This window comes from Bos indicus x Bos taurus, chromosome 4 (genome assembly GCF_003369695.1).
Source record: "Bos indicus x Bos taurus breed Angus x Brahman F1 hybrid chromosome 4, Bos_hybrid_MaternalHap_v2.0, whole genome shotgun sequence".
NCBI classification, from domain to species: domain Eukaryota; kingdom Metazoa; phylum Chordata; class Mammalia; order Artiodactyla; family Bovidae; genus Bos; species Bos indicus x Bos taurus.
Genome location: NC_040079.1, coordinates 89,043,975 through 89,064,636, shown reverse-complemented (window position 1 = coordinate 89,064,636; position 20,662 = coordinate 89,043,975). Strand labels below are relative to the sequence as shown.

General features: G+C 39.9%; 1 protein-coding gene across 1 annotated transcript in view; it reads left to right on the top strand.

Annotated features, from left to right (window-relative positions):
- DNAH11 (dynein axonemal heavy chain 11) overlaps positions 1 to 20,662 on the top strand; it is a 369,705-nt gene that overhangs the window by 322,276 nt on the left and 26,767 nt on the right. Inside the window, exons 69-74 of the mRNA XM_027539949.1 lie at positions 4,230 to 4,400; positions 7,406 to 7,528; positions 8,961 to 9,154; positions 10,332 to 10,480; positions 11,342 to 11,469; positions 17,899 to 18,126. Of these exons, the coding sequence (XP_027395750.1) occupies positions 4,230 to 4,400; positions 7,406 to 7,528; positions 8,961 to 9,154; positions 10,332 to 10,480; positions 11,342 to 11,469; positions 17,899 to 18,126 (993 nt within the window). The remainder of the gene's footprint in view (positions 1 to 4,229; positions 4,401 to 7,405; positions 7,529 to 8,960; positions 9,155 to 10,331; positions 10,481 to 11,341; positions 11,470 to 17,898; positions 18,127 to 20,662) is intronic.

Sequence of the window (20,662 nt, the reverse complement as noted above, 5' to 3'; positions counted from 1 at the left end):
CTATGGTATTACAAGGAAAGAAAGTTACAGAGCAGCCCCCCTCAGAAACATTGTTGAAAACTACTAAAAAAGATTGGCAAATTGCATCCAGCCACGTATAAAAAGCATTATCTGTTATGAACAATTGGAATTCATGCCAGGAGTGCAAGTTGGTTAAACATTAAAAATCACACAATGTAATTCTTCATATTAATAAAATAAAAAAGAGAAAAAGCCTATAATTCAGAAGATGCAAAGAACTTGACAAAACATTTGGTTAAAAAAAAAATTCTGAGAAAACTGGGATAAAATGGTCACTTTATCATACTCTGTGTGCTGAAGGGCATCTGTGAGGATTTTCAGCTAATATTAATGTCGAAAAATGGAATACTTTCCTCTAAGATCCAAACAAAACAAGAATGTCTTCTCTTAACACTTCTATTCAATATTGCACTGGAGGTTATAGCCAGTGAAACAATACAAAAAAAAAAGAAATTTTAAAGAAGAAATGCCATCTTTTTTCCACAGATGACCTACTACCTTCATGAGAAACTACTAGGATTAAGCAGTGAGTTTTTAGCAAGATCACAGGATATGAAGTCAATATACAGAATTCATTATATTTCTATATATGAGGAATAAACATTTAGAAAATAAAATTAATAAATACTATTTATGGTAGATTCCAAGATTCTGAAGCTCTTAGGGTTAATTTTAACAAAACAGATACAAGATCTGCATACTGAAGGCTATAAAATATTAATGAGAAAATTAAAGAAGGTTCAACTAAATGGAGAAAAAGACCATGTTTATGACTCAGAACAATCAGTATTATTAAGATTTTAATTCTATCTAATCTATAGATTTAATGCAGTCTCAGTGAAAGTCCCAGAAGGGCTTTTTTTTTTTTTTTTTTTGGTAGAAATTGGCTAACAGATTCTAAAATTTATGTAGAAATGCCAAGGATTTAAAAACAACTAATTTTGAAAAAGAAAAACAAATTTGGAAGACTTACAGTATATGATTTCAAGACTTAACTACACTGATTGGCGTAAATAAAAATACACTGATCAATGAAACAGAATAAAGAGTCCAGAAGCAGACCCATAAATGTATGGTCAACTGATTCTTGGAAGTGAGTGTTAAGACAATTCACTGAGGAGAGAATCGTTTTTGCAACAAATGGTGCTGGGACAACTGGATATCCACATGGAATAAAATGAATCTTAGCTACTACATCACTCTATATAAAATGAGTTAAAAATGAATAAGCTAACCTGTAAAATTTCCCAGAGAACAATAGAAAGTCTTTGGGCTTTGGTTTAGGCAAAGATTTATCCTTAGAGTATAAGAGAAATAAAAATTTCTTAGAGTATAAGAGAAAGAAAAAAGCCTCATCAAAAGACATTAAGAAAGTGAAAAACTAAGCCATAGATCAGTAAAAGTTATTTCCAATACATAAATTTCACAAAGAACTTAAATCAGAATATACAACTCAATAGTTAACTCAAAAAATGGAGGAAAGGCTTGGACTTGTCTACCAAGATATATATTAACCATAAGCATATTTTTAAGATGCTCAACAATCATCAGAGAAATGCAGAGTAAAAGCAGAATGAGATATGACTGTATACCTAATAGAAAAACTAAAATTATACAAGACTGTCATTAATGTAAGTGTTAGCACTGATGTGGTGCTACGCCTCTCTCACTTTGCCAGCGGGGATGCAAAGTGCTAACACTATTTTGGAAAACAGTTTGGCAGTTTCTCATAAAGTTACAAAATGATCTAAATGTTTACTCTAGGTCTTTACCCAAAGGGAATCAACTCGAAACAAAGTACTAGAAGTGCACATCTGAAATGAATCTGCCATGAGAGAAACAGCTCGGCAGTGGGCAGGGATGGGGTGGATAATGGTGGGAACGGACTGCAGAGAGGCACATGAGAACTTTTTAGGGTGACATGGATAGCAAGGTTCTACATTTTGACTGCAGTGACTGTTACTGAAGTCGATACATTTATCACTACTCATTGAGCTTTTTATTTAATGGGTGCATTTTATTGTTTATAAATTAAAAATTGATTTTTAAAATGTAAATAGCAAATAAGTACTTTTTTTAATACCTTCTTACCCATATTTACTGTCAGTTGTTGTAGGGTTTTACTTTCTTTCAAGTATATTAGTCCTTGACCACCAGTCAAAAAATTTGATATTTTTATGTTATATCTATTTATAGATATATAGATTTGGATTATAGATGTATAGAGTTGGCTATGTTTAGCTATATATTTAAATATCTATAGATATATGTAAAAATCTATACAGCCCCATTGCTACCAAGACATATGAGTAAAATCAAATATTGAGTGATTTTTTAAAGAATGATATAATCAAAGGGGATCACAAAAGTACATGCGTGGAATAACAAAAACAAAAAAATAATCTGTTAGAAAATGAGCAAAGGACTTGAAGAGACATTTCTCCAAAGGAGACATGATCAATAAGACATGACCAATGACCAATAAGCATTTGAAAAGATGTTCAACATCAGTAATGTTTAGGAACATGCAAACCAAAATCACAATGAGGTACTATTTCATATCTATTAGGATAGCTACAATATTTCAGGGGGAAAAAGAAACAGAAAATAACAAGTGTTGGCAATGATCTGGAGGAATTGTAACCCTTGTGCACTGTTGGAAGGGTTGTAAAACAGTGCAGTTACTTTGGAAAATGATATGACAGTTTTAAAAATTGCCATGTGATTTAGCAATTCCACTTCTGAACATATACCCAAAAGAATTACAAGATGGTCTCAAAGAGACATTTGTACACCTGTGTTCATAGCATTGTTCATAATAGACCCAAATGTCCAGCCCTGGATGAAAGCAGGCTTGAAACTCAACATTTGAAAACTGAGATTATGGCATCCGGTCCCATCACTTCATGGCAGATGGAAGGGAGAAAAGTGGTAACGGTGACAGATTTATTTTCTTGGGCTCCAGAATCACTGTGGACAGAGACTGCAGCCATGAAATTAAAAGATGCTTGCTCTTTGGAAGGAAAGCTATGACAAACCTGGACATCGTATTAAAAAGCAGAGATATCACTTTGCTGACAGAGGTCTGCATAGTCAAAGCTATAGCTTTTCCAGGGATCATGTACAGCCGTGAGAACTGGACCATGAAGAAGGCTGAGTGCTGAAGAATTGATGCTTTTAAATTGTGATTCTTAAGCATCCTTTGGACTGCATGGAGATCAAACCAGTCAATCCTAAAGGAAATCAGTCCTGAATATTTATTGGAAGGACTTGCTGAAGCTGAAGCTGCAATATTTTGGCCACCTGATGTGAAGAGCCAACTCATTGGAAAAGACCCTGATACTGGGAAAGATTGAAGGCAGAAGAAGCGGGCAGCAGAGGATGAGGTGATTGGATAGCATCACTGACTCAATGGACATAAATTTGAGCAAACTCCAGGAGATAGTGGAGAACAGAGGAGCCCGGCATACTGCAGTCCATGGGGTTGCAAAGAGTCAGACAGGACTTAGTGACCGAACAACCACAGCTAATATGCACGTACAGTGAAACAGTATGTAGCCTTAAAAAGGAAGGAAATTCTGACGTATGCTACAACATAGATGAACCTTAATGACATTATACTGAGTGAAACAAGCTTGTCACAATAAGACAAATACTATATAATTCCACTATAGGAAGTACCTAGAGCAGTCAAACTTGTAGAAACAGAATGTAGGATAGTGGTTGTCAAGGAATGGGGAGTTACTGATATAATTAAATGAGTTTTTTAAGTGAGTTGTTGTCTAACACTGTTGCAGTTGTTCAAGAAGAAAACAGTTTGAAAATGGGTTGTACCACAGTGTAAATATACTTAATACTACTTAAAACTAATAAGATGGTAAATTTTACCCTTTGTGTATTTTACCAAAATTAAAAATAAGAATATATATATGTATATATATTCAATTGCATGGGTAGAAGGACAAAGGACAGTGCAATTCAGTTGGTTAGGAAGAAAACGTGGGTAGATTTTATGAAATAATGTTAAAAATAATAGCAGACTTTCACTGAAGCCTTACCACATGCCAGGAGCTGTTCTAGAGCTCATAGAATCCTTGTAAAACCCATCCTGTTCTCTCTCCCCATCCATACACTATAGCCTCTGGCTTGGGACTAGCTGGACACCTGCCATCAGTTGTCACCCCTTAACAGTGCCTTGAATTCCCCAGGCTTTCAACATGCTGTTCCACAGAGCCATCGAGCAGACTGACAAGGTGGAGGACATGCCGGGGCGCATCTCCGCCCTGACCGAGAGCATCACCCATGCCGTCTTCCTCTACACCAGCCAGGCGCTGTTTGAGAAGGACAAACTCACCTTCCTGTCCCAGATGGCTTTCCAGGTGAGGAAATCAGTCACTGAAAAGCAGCCCCAGAACCCGAGTCTCGCATCTCTGTGTATTAGCTACTTCACTGCTGCTCGGAAGCCCTTGGTGGCCTAAAGATAGTTTGAGTTTCCCGGAGGGAACCTGGGCATATGTCAGCCTTGTGAGTCGGTCAGCGTGCAGTGGCTTGGGTGGGTTTGCACTTGGGGCAACCACATCGGCCATCACTCTGTGAAACAGGCCCATGAGGCGCTGGCCTCACCTTTCCAGGTCCTGTACAGACCTCCCAGGTATTTATCCCCCTGGGGAGTTTCTTGGAGAGAATCTCAAGGTTAAAGTTCCAAATCTGAGTGGTCCTGGGAGGTTTTCAGAGCCCCGTTAAAAAACAGTCAATGTATGGAAAGAGCTCCAGGTTTCACACTCCAACTTTCAGTAAGACCTCTTTCTCATGTGGACTCTGCAAACGATTTTGTTTAAATACAAGTACCCCTGGTGAGGAAAAAAAAAAAACATCAAGGACCCCATTCCTAGATGAAATAAACATGTGTTCCTTTTATTAGTCTGTTTGCTGTATAACTTTTTCGGTCAATTCAAATCTTGATGAAAGATGTCTTGTTTTGTGTCTTCCTAAGTACTTTGCTCAAAGAAGGCATTTTTAAATACTTGCTGTTAATAGTGATAAACTATCACTTCTCTTTCAATAGTTTTGGTGTTAATAGAGTCCTTTGGGTTAAAAAAGAATATATGGGTGGAATCATTTTATAATATATGTGATAAACAGTAATGCATTACAAAATGGAATTTTTCTTTTTAACTTTCTCCCAGTTTTATCAAGACAGAATAGACACATACATTGTATTAGGCCAGCATGTTCAACATAATGATCTTACGTATGTACATATTGTGAAATGATTACAGTATAAGTTTAGTCAACAGCCTTCCCCTCATATCATTACATTTTTTTCTCATGATGAGAACTTTAAGATTTACTCTCTCTTTTTGTTGTTTAGTCCCTAAGTCATGTCTAACTCTTTTGCGACCCCATGGACTATAACCCGCCAGGCTCCTCTGTCCATGGGATTTTCCAGGAAAGAATACTGGAGTGGGTTGCCATTTCCTTCTCCAGGGGATCTTCCTGACCCAGGGATGGAACCTGTGTCTCCTGCGTTGGCAGCGAGTTCTTTAGCACTGAGCCAGCAGGGAAGCCTTACTCCTTAGCAACTTCCTAATACCCATAGAGTATTGGTAACTATGATCACCATGCTGTACGTCACATCCCCAGTACTTGTTTATAACTATAAGTCGATACCTTTTCATACCTTCATCCATTTTTCCACCCCCACCACCTGCCTCTGACAACCACCAACTTGTTCTCTGTATCTGTGAGTTCTGTTTTTTTGGATTCCACATGAAAGTGAGATTATACAGTGTTTCTCTTTCTCTGTGTGACTCTTTTCCTTAGCATAATGCCCTCAAGGTCCATCTATCTTGTCACAAATGACAGGATTTCCTTCTTTTTATGACTGAGTAATATTCCATTGTATATGTGAATGTGCATATATAAAAATTATACATACATACATACACACACACCACATTTTCTTTATCCATTCATCCATATATGGAGGCTTAGGTTGTTTCTGTATGTTGGCTATTGTAAAAAAAAGTGCTGTAATGAACATAGGAATACAGATATCTTTTTGAGATCATGATTTTACTTCTTTGTATACCCAGAAGTGAAATTGCTGAATTCTGTGATAGTTCTAGTTTTAATTTTGGGGGGAATCTCCATATTCTTTTCCATGTAGCTTTACCAGTGTACATTCCCACCAACAGTGTTCAAGGGTTCCTGTCTCATATCCTCACCAGCATTTGTCATCTCTCGTCTGTTTGCTGATAACCGTCCCAACAGGTGTGAGGTGACATCTCATGTGGGTCTGATTTGAATTTTCCTGATGATTAGTGATGAGTGATGTTGAGCACTTTTTCATGTAACTGTCAGCCATTTGTGTGCCTTCTTTGATACAATGACTATTCAGTTCCTCTGCCCATATTTTAATCATATTGTTTGTGGGTTTTGCTGACCTTCGTATGTTTACATGTATTGTTCATGAACAGTAATGGACCGGGGATGATACCATATGTATACACACATGTGTACATATATTTAAAACTTCTTTTTAGAATATGTATATGGATTATTTATCTGAAGTACTATTTACATAAATGTAAGCTTTATATATATGAGGACAACTTTTTGTTTGATGAAATCAAATTGGATTAAGAAAAATTATCCAATAAGATAATATTCTGATACATGTTACCACCTGTAATGCATTTTGGAAATATCTAGAATTTTTAAATAGCACAAACCTCAAACATTTTACCTGTTTACCTTTATAAGGTGTTATAGTTTCTGTGTGGAAATTAGGAATATTTCATTTGTGTCCCTCCTAAATACTCTATGGGCTGTTTATCAGCTCTGTAACCAACATGCCTAAAGTTCAGTTCATGATGTGTTTGTTGTGTCTGTAAAACAACTTCCAGTTTTTTCTCAACATAATCTCACGTGTAAGAAAAGTCTTACGTATCTCATGGTTTATTGGCTATAATTTCTATATCAGGACTAACTCACTGTACTAGTTTTACCTTTTGTTTAGTGATTCGGTCCATTTTCATCTGAGGCTTTCTCAGTTTGTATAAAAAGTTTCAAGACAAGTTTGATCTAACAGCAGAAGGCTAAATATAGTTTAAAGCATAGTTTAAATATGCTGCTAGTCAGCACAGGTGTTAAAATTGAAATGAACCAGGTTTGGTAATTATTTGCTATTAGATTTTCAATCAAGATTTTGAGTTCATGAGTATAATCTAAGGTCCCTTATTTTAACCACAAACTGATATATATCTATAGGAATTCTCAGAAGTCTTAGTTCTGCCTTTTCAGCCATGTCTATTAAGTGGTGACTGCATCCTGGATTTTGATGCAGACCACATGACCCTTTTCTGCTTTGTGTCCTCTCAAGATTTTGCTGAGAAAGAAAGAGATAGATCATCTTGAATTGGATTTCCTTCTTCGGTTCACAGTTGAACACACTTACCAGAGTCCTGTTGATTTCCTCACTAATCAATCATGGAGTGCTATTAAGGTATGTTGGGAACGTGATTTTTCAAAAAATATCTAAATCTTACTTGAAATCTCAGTTCTCTAAAATGTAGTTTTAAAAAATATAGGTGATATACACCATTTTAGTTGTAGATACATGCTGTTTTTAATTTTTTGAAGAACTTCCTATACTCTTTTCCATAGTGGCTACACTAATTTACACGTCCACCAACTATATTCTAATTTCCCTTTTTTATTTGGACGTAAAGGAACTTCTGATCTATTTATGGATGGGAAAGTTGTTAATAAATATGTATAATGTACAGGACCTTTGGTTAAAGTTGAGGAGTATAAGTGATCTTTTTTTCAGTTGACCTGAATTGTTTCTTCATTTGGTTTTTCTTTTTTATAGTATTTCTCCACTTTTTCAAAATAGTTTTGTTAATTTATACAGTGGTATAGTCATGTATTATCATTGTAAAATGTTTAAGCAGCACAACCCTAATTGTAAATCCTTATTCCACGTTTCTGTCAGAAGATTCTATTACTAAAAGTTTATTCTCTGACTCTGGAATTCCTCAGAGATGCTCATCACGTACTAAGCCTCGCCATACTCTTTTTTTTTTTTCCCTAAGACAGGAACATTTCTCTGTATTGAAAATATCTATGTTTTTCCTTAGTTTTTTAGTATGTTTAGATTTTATTTTAAAATAGAATTTTTAATTAGATTATTACTTTAGAATTATAACTTCAAGTTCAATTGTGTATCAGGGTCTCAGCAGAAAACAAATGGCAAATTCAAAGTATGATTTTTTAAAAGTTTAACAAAGAGTATATTTTCATTGTATAAGAAGAAAAATGAGGGGATCAGCCAGGGATGGGGAGGGGAAAGGGTGGGAAAGGAACACTTAGTGAAACTCCTGAGAAAGGAAACTATGGGAGGGAGCCAGCTTCTCAGAACTCTGGCATTCCGTAAGGAAACGGAGCCACTACTGAACAGCATCAGCACAGAAAGCACTGGGAAGAGGTACCTTCGCCTCCGTTCACTGGCCCTCCAGCCTCTTGCCAGTGCTTCCTGTTGGTCAGACCCAACCAGGCAGAAAACCAGGACGCTTTGTTCAAGTCATCCTTCACAATCACCGCCTTTGCAGGACAGGGAGCGTCCTGAATAAATCTGAGGAGGCAATGAAGACTGTCCAGCACCACTTTACCTGCACAGGATCCAATATAGTCACACGTCTTATTTTTTTGTTTTGTTGCAGGCCCTTCTTTCTTTCTTATTCTTTAATTTTTAGTTTATATTATAGATGAATAACAGTGTTGTAGTTTTTTTAGGTATGAAATAGATAATCACCAAGGACCTACTGCCTAGCACAGGGAGCTCGCCTCAACATTCACAGCTCTTTGTCTCAGACTCCAGGCTGCTCTACACTAGCTGCTATGTTAGTCTCCTCTGCTTCCCCATTTTATCACAGGCGGTCGCCCTCATGGAAGAGTTTCGAGGCCTCGACCGAGATGTGGAAGGATCTGCCAAGCAGTGGAGGAAGTGGGCGGAATCCGAGTGTCCAGAAAAGGAAAAGTTGCCACAAGAATGGAAGAAGAAAAGTTTAATACAGAAGCTGATTATTTTGAGAGCAATGCGCCCTGACAGAATGACATATGCTCTCAGGTGGGGACAGTTAGCTCTTATAGAAATTAACCTAGAGGAAACTTTGTCTTAAAGACTAGAAGTATCTGGTGGAGACTCAATGGTGGAGACATTATGGTTCGTGTTAATGAAAAGTGATTCTGCCAGCATTTTTATATTATAATCACTACTGTTGCTAAGATTTGCTAAACACTGAACAGTATGCTAGTCTGTCAGTGGACTGAGCGTATTCTTCCTGAAAACCTTAGTTCTGAAATCAGCAGGGGAAACCGGAAACTGATGGAAATATTCTAGGAAGAGAGCTGGCAGAGTTCAGAGGCCAGGCACTTGCATTATCCTAGTGTGAGTCTCATTGTCTTTCACTTGGTGGCGGCACTTTGGCTCTGAAGATTTTGCACATCAAACAAAAAATGAATTCCTTTCAGGGATTCACTTATAGTTCTGTAACTCTGCAACCAGAACAATTTAAAAGCAGAACCCTTGTCTGAATCTTGGTTGAAGTGTCCTTTTTTCTTTGCCCTTTTGGCTTCTCAGTGGTAATATGCTGCTTAATTCTAATTTGAATTCACCAGCCAGAGTTCTCAAGTTTCTTCCCTATGGAGCTGCTTTTTCTTCAGTAGTATTCACTTGCTGCAGGTTTTTTCCTTTGCTTTGTCTTTTCAGCCAATTTTCCCTTTGCAGAAGCCTCTGTCGCACCCTACTTTACAAGTTAATTCTGCTTAGTAGTACTTACTTTCTGCTAAATCTGATGCTGCTGGCAAATAATCCCTGCTTAATTGAGCTTCCCTGTGTTAGAAACACCCCAAAAAGCATTTGTATATTCATGAGAAGCCCAACAGGCTGGAAAATTGCACGGTGGCAAATCTAATGAACTGTTCATAAGTAATGGGGGGTCTGGCAGGGGGTTTGGGGGGACACAAAGCCACATGCAGGCAGCTGATGATACTCAGGAGGGTCTCAGTAGCCCCCCAAAAAGAACGTAGGCTTCTGATTTTCATCGCTTCTAAAGCAGTGAGAGATTTCACCGACTCGACTGCATAAATCTAGTCAGATTCATACTGCCATTATTACAAGACATCATATGTTCTAAACAAGGTTGGCTTCCTTCCTGTGTCTGCAGTTTAAGCTGATTCAAGTTGTGGCACTTTTCAAGGTCAAAAGCACCGATCCTATCTTTGGCATTTTTTTTTTTTTACAGGAATTTCGTGGAGGAGAAACTGGGTGCCAAGTATGTAGAGAGGACCAGATTGGACTTGGTTAAAGCATTTGAGGAGAGCAGCCCCGCCATCCCCATATTCTTCATCCTCTCTCCAGGAGTAGATGCCCTCAAAGACCTGGAGATACTGGGTGAGTGACCAGGAGGTGGCCATCCAGCCCTGACTCTCACCCAGCACCAACCCAACCTTCCTTTCAGCTCACAGTTATCTTAGTTGGGTTTTTTTTTTTTTTTCTTCCCTTTCTCATCTGTTGGAGATTGAATCTATGGAAAATGTAAGGTTAATAACACTGTAGTCAGAAGAAATGTTTAAATGGAACATTCCTCTGGTTGGCATAATGCAAGTTTCTTTTGTACAATTTTCTACCTTTTGACTAGATGAGGGCTAGAGGGCAATTTTCTCCATGCTCTTGTAATCTTGTGCCCCCTGTGACTAAATAATGGTCATTAGACCAAGTCTATTCGATTGTGCTAGGCACTGTCACTTTGTGCTTTCGATGACTATTCCCCACGGTCTGCACGGAGAACTCGGGTTAATAGAGCTGTGACCTGACTGTGCCGGATTCCAGCACGGCCTCGCAAGGTGAGAGGCTCCTGCGTTTTACCGAACGAGCTGATCCAGTCAAAAAAATGATGTGATACCTACCACATGTTGCTCCTTTTTATGAGGGCAGTGTTCTGCTACTCCTGCAAGAGTTTATAAAGCTTAATAACAATGCTTGCCACCTATCAAAATGTCAAAAGCTTTATTATGATAAAAGCAGAGGAACTAATTTCCACAGGCTTTGCTAATGCTTGCGGGGAGGCTGCCATTGACACTGAAAGCTTAAAACGATGCTGTTGAAACAGCAGAGGTTTAGTTTGGATTCTTTAGGAAAGTAACCCAGGAGGTAACAGCGGTTGCCACAGAAGACATCAGGTAACAGCATGCCGGACCTTTCTCACCCCTCCTTGGTTCACTCTTCCGCTTGCTGTGTCATGCCCTCCCGCAGGCAAAAGACTGGGCTTTACGATCGACTCTGGAAAATTCCACAACGTGTCTTTAGGACAAGGGCAGGAGATGGTGGCAGAAACGGCCCTGGAGAAGGCTTCCAGAGAAGGACACTGGGTCATACTCCAGGTGAGTATCATGTTTTCAGGGGCAGCATGGGGAATGAGCACGATGGGCAGTGCAGAGCCACCCTGCCCAGTGGGCATGAACCTTTCACATAACACATTGTGATCTGCAGAGTCCTGGGGGTGCCCTCAGCAGCAGAGACACCTCCAAGGTGACAAGGAGCTCTACCGACAAGAATACATACCATCTTTTGAGGGATTTTCTAGCCATTGTGGTTAAAACTTTTTAAAAAATTATTTATTCATGACTGCAGTGGGTCTTCGCTGCCGCATGGGGCTTTCTCTAATTGTGGTGAGCGGGCCTTGCTCTCTAGTTGTGGCTTCTCTTATTATGGAGAATGGGCTCTAGGTGCCTGGGCTTAGTTGCTCTGCAGCATATGAAGTCTTCCCAAACCAGGAATCAAATCCATGTCCCCTGCATCGGCAGGCAGATTCTTATCCACTAGACCGCCAGGGAAATCCTAAAATTTAAAATACTAGAGGGAGCCCATTGTTCTCTTTATGCACAAATATCTGAAACACCCAGTAGGGCTTGAGGACAGACAGACAGACAGAGTACCAACACTGTTGTCATGACATCTCTCATTTGCATATAGCTTTAAAGTTGACAGAGTATTTTTTCATATCTCATTATATCCTATAACTCTGACTCTGCCCCTAGTTTATTGTGTAGCATTCTCTTTGTAAATTAAAGGATTGAGGATTAGTCCCTTTATCCTTTCCAGGGCTTATATATATATGGGTCTATGCATCTGCCAGTCAGTGTTCTCTGGAGTAGTTTCCATGACTCGGGATTCTGGTGTCAACTGAAAAAAAAAAAAAAAAAAAACCACGCAAAGGAGGTACGAGTTCAGTTTTATCTGGGGACTATAGCCCGGGAGACAGACTCTCAGCTCTGAGAAACTACAGCAGAGAGGGAGCGGGGAGAGGCCAGTGTGTATGTGGTCTTGGCAACCAAGCACACGTCTCAGTAGAGGGTTGCTGCTAGTCACAAGGAGCAGACATCTCTGCTAATGATTTTAGTGATTTTCTAGGTATAAAAAGATACAAGAAAGAGATTCATAAGACATTTTCTCCTGAAAATACCTAACCATGAAGGTCTGTTCTACCAGGTTTTCCCAGCATATAGAGTGCCTTATTCCCGACCACCACCCCGAACACTTTTCAGGCTGTGTTGAATGCCAGTGCTTGCAGTGGCTGATGATGTCATCCTTATAGAAAGAGATGGAAAGCAGCGTTTTTTAGTTTGCAACAGCAAGAACCTAAAACCCATGGAGGCCAGGCCAGCTTCAGGTGGCACTTAGGGGCCAAGCAGACTCCTAATTCAGCAGGGCATGCCAGCTGTCTTGGGGGGTCTGGCCTTTTGATTTGGAGCACAAAGGTTCTCTTTTATATGCCATACTCTCTACTAGGCAATTCATTCCTGGGATACATTGTCGCTAATCATCACAGCAAAGCTGCAAGGGGAGGTATGACCATCCCATTGTAAAGATAAGAAAATTGAGCCTCCGAGTAGTCTGGAGGGCCTCGGGGCCACCCAGTGGGAAAGGACAGAATCTGTCTGGCAGCAGACGATGTGTTTTCAGCTAGCCCACACTGCCACCTCACGCTGTCAGGATGCTGGCCTTCCCTAACATCTCCAGTGTCCAGGGCTGATGCTGTTTGCATTTATGCTTAAAATAAAATTGGATGCACAAAGACGCTGCCCATTATCCACACAGAATATAACCTTCTGGGAGAATACAACCTACTGCTTAAACCGTGAGCCTTCAGTATGGGGACTTGGGATGACGTGTCCCCTTCTGAGCCTCACAGAGTCAAATGGCTGACAGTGGAGGGTTTGTTTTTCTAAAACCAGCAGGTGTTGCTTGGACAGTCGTGTGGACCCTGGGATCTTCCCACAGAAGAAAGAGTCCTTTGCAAATCCTCACATCCAGAGGCTCAGACTGCATGAGACTGGGAGGCTGCAGCTATCTCCTAAGAGAGGACAGCACCCACAGCAAAATGTTTCTGTCGGTTCTATGTCTGTGCTGAGCTACCAGTTGTCCCCTCCCCCAAAAAATGCAAGCAGTGAGTTTTCCCATTTAAAAAAAAAAAGCCTTGAAAGACTGTACTTTGTGAAGGGTCTCCTTTTGGGTATCTATTCTAGACTTTTGTTCCTAATGATAAGCCAGAAACTTAGAATGTAACTTTTTTGCTATTTTTCACCACACTCTGCAGTTGCCGAAGATTTGTGGTATCCCTTTGATTGGCAGTTAAAAGAAGAGCAGGACTTTGAAGCATGACAAGACCAGCATAATCAGAACTTGTTATATTATTTGTATTTTACATTCACTTTTGTTGGCGTGGGCAAAGGATACGTATGCACATGGTAATAAGTTCTTATCCAGACTCCACCATAGTCAATTACTATGATCAGAAATAGCCCCCCTCAAGATGTTTAGGCAGCTACTAGCGTTGTGTCAGAAAACCCACATTCCACAGAAAACTATAACTAAGGTAGCAGGCTGGCGCTGTCTTTATCTCATGCACACCAGATGATTTGTGAATTAAAATAATGGAATTAAAAACCATTTTTCATGGGCAAAGTGGGTCGTTTTCAACATATGTGTATTGACTAAAAACGTTGCACAAACACTGCTGCCCTTGGACAAATGGCCACGGATATCTAGCCAGTCTCAAAGCTGGTATCCTCAAGAATGGTCCCCAGGCTGGATTCCAAAGTGTGACTGTGTACAGCGATGGTGCGCTTGGAGATTTTTCTGTTCCCTGACTCCAAAGTCACCACCTAGGGATATTTTTACATTTGTTTCACATAAACTTTCCAAGCAAGGCATTGTCATGGTCCTTGAGGTAGAGAATTAGAACACATTTGAGCATGCAAAACAGATTTTTATTATAGATTTTGCTCCTGCTTACTTGTATGAGTGCACAGTTAGATGTGAGAAGCACTCTCCTTATCATCTAGTAGCAAGTAAGTGAGAAAACTTAGAGAGCCCTTACCTACTGTAAAAGTTTTCTAGGGTTGCCATACCAAAGTATCATGGATTGGATCATTTGAGCAATAGGAATTTAATTTCTTATTGATCTAGGGGCTAGAAGTCTGAGATGAAGGTGTCAGCAGAGTTGGTTTTAACTGAGGTCCTTCTCCTTGGCTTATAGATGGTTATAGTCTCCCTGTTTCTTGACATGGCCTTCCTTCTATGTGTGTCTGTCTGTCTATCTACTAATCTCTTCTTCTTATAAGGACACCAGTCATATTGGATTAAGGTCCACTTTAATGTCTGCTGTGCTTGCTGTGCTTAGTCACTTAGTCATGTCTGTCTCCTTGCAAACCCATGGACTATAGTCCGCCAGGCTCCTCTGTCCATGGGGATTCCCCAGGCAAGAATATTGCAGTGGGTTGGTATGCTCTCCTCTTTAATGACTGCATTTAGCCTTAATTACCTCTTTTAAGAACCTGTTCCAAATATAGCTGCATTCTGAGGAACCGAGGGCTCAGTTCAGTTCAGTCACTCAGTTGCGTCCGACTGTTTGCGACCCCATGAACTGCAGCACGCCGGGCCTCCCTGTCCATCACCAACTTCCAGAGCCTACCCAAACTCATGTCTATTGAGTCAGTGATTCCATCCAACCGTCTCATCCTCTGTCATCCCCTTTTCCTCCTGCCCTCAATCTTTCCCAGCATCAGGGTCTTTTCAAATGAGTCAGCTCTTCACATCAGGTGGCCAAAGTATTGGAGTTTCAGCTTCAACATCAGTCCTTCCAATGAACACCCAGGACCGATCTCCTTTAGGATTGACTGGTTGGATCTCCTTGCAGTCCAAGGGACTCTCAAGAGTCTTCTCCAACACCATAGTTCAAAAGCATCCATTCTTCAGTGCTCATCTTTCTTTATAGTCCAACTCTCACATCCATACACGACTACTGGAAAAACCATAACCTTGACTAGACGGATCTTTGTTGACAAAGTAATGTTTCTGCTTTTTAAAATGCTGTCTAGGTTGGTCATAACTTTCCTTCCAAGGAGTAAGCATCTTTTAACTTCATGGCTGCAGTCACCATCTGCAATGATTTTGGAGCCCCTGAAAATAAAATCAGCCACTGTTTCCACTGTTTCCCCATCTATTTGCCATGAAGTGATGGGACCAGATGCCATGATCTTTGTTTTCTGAATGTTGAGCTTTAGGCCAACTATTTCACTCTCCTCTTTTCACTTTCATCAAGAGGTGCTTTAGTTCCTCTTCACTTTCTGCCATAAGGGTGGTGTCATCTGCATATCTGAGGTTATTGATATTTCTCCTGGCAATCTTGATTCCAGCTTGTGCTTCTTCCAGCCCACTGTTTCTCATGATGTACTCTGCATATTAGTTAAATAAGCGGGGTGACAATATACAGCCTTGACGTACTCCTTTTCCTATTTGGAACCAGTCTGTTGTTCCATGTCCAGTTCTAACTGTTGCTTCCTGACCTGCATACAGGTTTCTCAAGAGGCAGGTCAGGTGGTCTGGTGTGCCCATCTCTTTCAGAATTTTCCACAGTTTGTTGTGATCCACATAGTCAAAGGCTTTGGCATAGTCAATAAAGCAGAAATAGATGTTTTTCTGGAACTCTCTTGCTTTTTCGCTGAGGGTTAGGACTCAACATATGTACTTGGATGGACACAATTCAGGCCCTGACACCTTCCAATGTTCAGTATTCTCCTAGGAGGAGAAAAGCCTAATAATGTCAACCACTGGATTGGCGTAGGTCTTTTTACAACAAAACTGTTTTGAAGAAAGATATCTACATTACTGTTCTGTTATCAAATTCAGATTTGGCCACTTGCTGCTCCAAAAGCCAATTCTGGAGAGGTAAGTGCTGGTAGGAACAGAAAGATTGCCAGATTCAGAAATCTGGCAACCTGGAGAGAAGGCAGACTTAGCTCCCAGAACCAACTCCAAAGGTTTGGCTCAGCGATAAAAGGTTTTAAAGGGAAAGGAAAAAAAGTAATCTCAGCTCATCATTGAGGTAGGGGGTTCAGATCTATTGCCATCCCCCTTTGCGAGCTTCCCTAATAGCTCAGTCAGTAAAGAATCTGCCTGCAATTCAGGAGACCTGGGTTCAATTTCTGGGTCAGGAAGATCCCCTGGAGTAGGAAATGGCAACCCAGTCCAGTATTCTTGCCTGGAGAATCCCATGGACAGAGGAGCCTGGCAGGCTACAGTCCATGGGGTCGCAAGAGTTGGACACCACTTAGCTACCGAACTACCACCAGCAATGCACGCAGGCTTGTTAGCACCTTGTGGTCATTCTTCAGATGTTAATTGTTTACACAGTCTGCTCACCTGATTACTAAAGGGGAGGATGGGAAAAGATCTAGTCATCTGCTAAGGACTTACTTTCCATTTCTGCTGCTTTGATCTAAGGGAAGAATCAACAGTTTAGGTAAGGCAATGTGTGATCAAAAGATCTGAGAGGGGTTCTAGGACCAGAGATGAGTAGGACATGGGGGCACCTAGGTCAAAGTTAGCTACGATACAGCTTTGTTAATGTGACAAGACAGGCGGGTATCCTGCAGGGAGCTGCTTCCTGCAACAGAGCTGCCTGCAAAACAGCTGCCTACATTCCCTTCCCTGTTTGCCATCATTCTATTTCTTTAGCCATTATAATTGTAAATGTGTTTCTTTGTTGGAAATAATGATGTATTCCTGGGGATGATATTTTCAGTCACTATAGCAAGGGCCAGAGATTATGTGAGGTATCTTTATACATCTCTCATAGCACCAACTACCAAGCTGAAATGGTGGGTGTTTAGAATGGGAGGAGCCTATTTGTAAATTGTAAAACTGAAAATCGAAGAGTGATGGTGGTGACATTTGTTTCTTACCCGATTTCTGACAGCCCTGGGGTTTAAGTTAAATAATGTTAGGAATACACAACGCATCTTAACAAAGAGTGATTGCTTGCTTTCTCAGCTGGTCTTTGATCCCTCATTTCCATGTTAGAGTTCATACACCAATGAGTAGAAGTTGGAGTAGAGGACATTTCCATCAGTAACAATGAAGTGGCTGATCAGGTGCATTTCTGGCCCTTAGTTCTTATACTTGGTCAAACTAACCCAGATTAGTCTCAGTTATTGAGTGTGAACTGTAACAAAGCAAAGTATCAAGACCTCCATCTCAGAAGTGATTGGTGGGTGTTGGAAGTAGGTGCGTGTTGGAAGGAGATTTTGGTTTACAAAGACAACCTGTAGTGATTTGGAGCACTTAACGTGTTCAGTGCTCAATTCTGTCGTGGTTTTTTCTTCCCCCTAACGTGTTAATAAAGGAAACTTTAAATCATGGTTCTCTGTGTTTTCAAGACATTTCTGTAAGGGAAAATGTTGTAATCTTGTAATTTAAGTAACGTACTTCAGTATTTCACAGCAGTCATAAACCATGCTCTTTTTCAGAATGTCCATTTGGTAGCCAAGTGGCTGAGAACCTTGGAGAAACTGCTTGAAAGATTCAGCCAGGGAAGCCATCGAGATTACAGGGTTTTCATGAGTGCTGAGTCTGCATCTACACCCAGCGAGCATGTCATCCCTCAGGGGCTCCTGGAGAATTCCATCAAGATCACTAATGAGCCCCCCACAGGGATGCTGGCCAATCTGCATGCTGCTCTCTACAATTTTGATCAGGTAAGAAAGCAGAAGCCCAAAGCCAGGGTCTTCTCACAAGACTGTGAGACCTAAAACCACAGCCATATATATAAAGAGAATGAACAATCACGTGCCTCTTTGAGAAACTTGCTTATTAAAGACAAACATGGCAGACTAGTATTTCTAACCAAAGAAAGAGGAAAAGCCATTGCTCTTATTGATGTTGTTGAGAAGGATGATGACGATGACGTAGCTAGCGAGTTTTGGTATAATGTTTAATATTTTTAGGTAAGATTTTGATATCATTAAATTTAAAGCCCTTCTTTTTAGATTATATCCATACTGCCTTCAAATTTACATTTTCACCTCCTTTCAAAATAAAACAAATTCATACATTTATAAATTAATGATAATTCTATTACCATTAGTGTCTTTGTTCAGATGACCACATCTGTCTCTGCTATAATCAAGTCCGTCAGTTTCCTTGTTGCCATTTCTGTGAGCTCCCATTCCTTCCTCTAATTTCTTGGAAATCCTCAGTAAAAAGCATTCTTATTAGGAGAAGTAGAATAAGCCCTAAAGAGAAAACACATATAATTTGGTGATAAGTATTCAGCCTCCTGTTAGAAACATTATTACACTCCGAAAATATGCCTACATGCTTATTAACTTTTTATCTAGTACCCTCTGGACATATAAATGACCATTATAAAGGCATTAAAATAATTGGCCACCTAAGAATATAGTTTTGAAGAATACAGTTAATTGCCTAATTCAATAATTGAGTAGTTTGTAGCCTGTTTACATGATGGGCTGTATAAACAAAAGGCACTCAGAAACTCTTGTTGAATCTGTTACATATTTGAATTATCCTTTTGTGTGAACTAAGGCAGGCATGTATCTTATTATCCCTTGACTTATGTCATAATTCCTGCCATTTATGACATTCCTGAGCTTTTTGCCAAAGTAAGAGACAAAGGAATAGTTTGACATATTCAAATGGGATTTATCCAACTCCCCAGAACAGCTGTCTTTGTTTGTAAAAGTAAGCATTTCATAGGCTGCAGCCCAGTTGCCCTTCAGCTTTTTTTTTTGGTAAGCAGCACTCTGATAATCAGGTAAAACTACAGACACTCTCCCCAGGGAAATGTACATTGTTGCATACGCCACAGGAATGTTCAGATCCCCGGAGCTTGTGCGTGAATTCCTTCTCCAGTGAGAACAGCATGTTCTAGTTTGTGAAAGTATCAGTTCTTTTGACTGCTCCTTGAAAAACCACTTATATTAACTGAAGATTGCATTTATTGGAGAGACTTTTAAGAACTTTAAGGGACAATATTTTTTATCTACTGGAAAGGCTCCTCTGAAATATTAAGACTAAATATAGTCATAAGTAGTGAAAGCAAAGATATTTAATGTGATTCACTAAATAAACTTTGCATCAAATCTAGCAAAAACCACCCAAATAGATATTCTAAAGAATATCTAAAAGTTTTTAAAGAGGTTTTTATGAAATGCTGAATTGTTGTCATGTTAGAAAAAATGTAGTTTTTATTCAGATTATATATTTAAAGGGTAGTAGTCTGTGCTCCCTGACTCTCTGTGTATAGATTCCTAGCATTGTTTATCAGTTAGAATTATGGCTGGCTATTTATGAAGGAAGTACAAAACAACAGTGGCCTGAACAAGGTTATAAAGGTATTTCTATCACACGAGAATCGGGAGCCAGGTCATTCAGAGCGCCTCTGTCACCACAGACTTGTCATCGCCCAGTGTGCTTACCACGCTTCTAGGATGGGCTGCCTTGGTCCCAGGTGGCAGTGAGAGTGGCCGCTCCCGTTTCTGTTTTCCAGAAAGTAGGATGAAAGAAGGAACAGAGAAGATGATGAAGGGAACATGTTTGTTTTCTTGTAAAGATGCATTCTTCAAGTTAGTACATACTACTTCTTTCAACTCACCGGTCAGACTTACTCACACTGCATTACCTAGCTGCAAGAGAGGTGGGGAAAGTAACTCTATGTTGGACAGTAAAAGTCAGCACGAAAGCACTTTGGGGCTGGCAATTAGTGGTGTCCCTCATAGACACCTCCTCTCCCAAGCGTACCATCCCGGATGTTGTATGTTGTGGCTGTCATCCTATCTGCTAAAGCTTGTGACAAGGATGCTAACCGCCCTCTAGCTTGGTTCCCCTTTGGGTGAGCTGAATGAGTCCTAGTGGCTCCTGTTGCCTGGGTGTCCTTAGATGAGAAAAGCACCCAAGGAATCTAAACACATCAACTGTTCTGTTTGGGTAGTTTGTTTTACGTGCTTTGATTTTCAAATCAAATATAATCTGTATTCTTAATCTGCTCCCCAAATCAGGATGTATCCTCAAATCGTGACATGTGTACTCATAGTGAACAAAGTTCATTTAGTATTGTTCCTTTACTACCTTGAACATTCTAGAATATGTAAATATAATCACTAAGTGACGATTATTTACATGTATGTATGTATGTAAAGAACCATATCTTTAGGATGCCACCTACCTCCTCCTCTTCTGGCTCAATAGCACTGCCTCTTGGAGATGTCATAA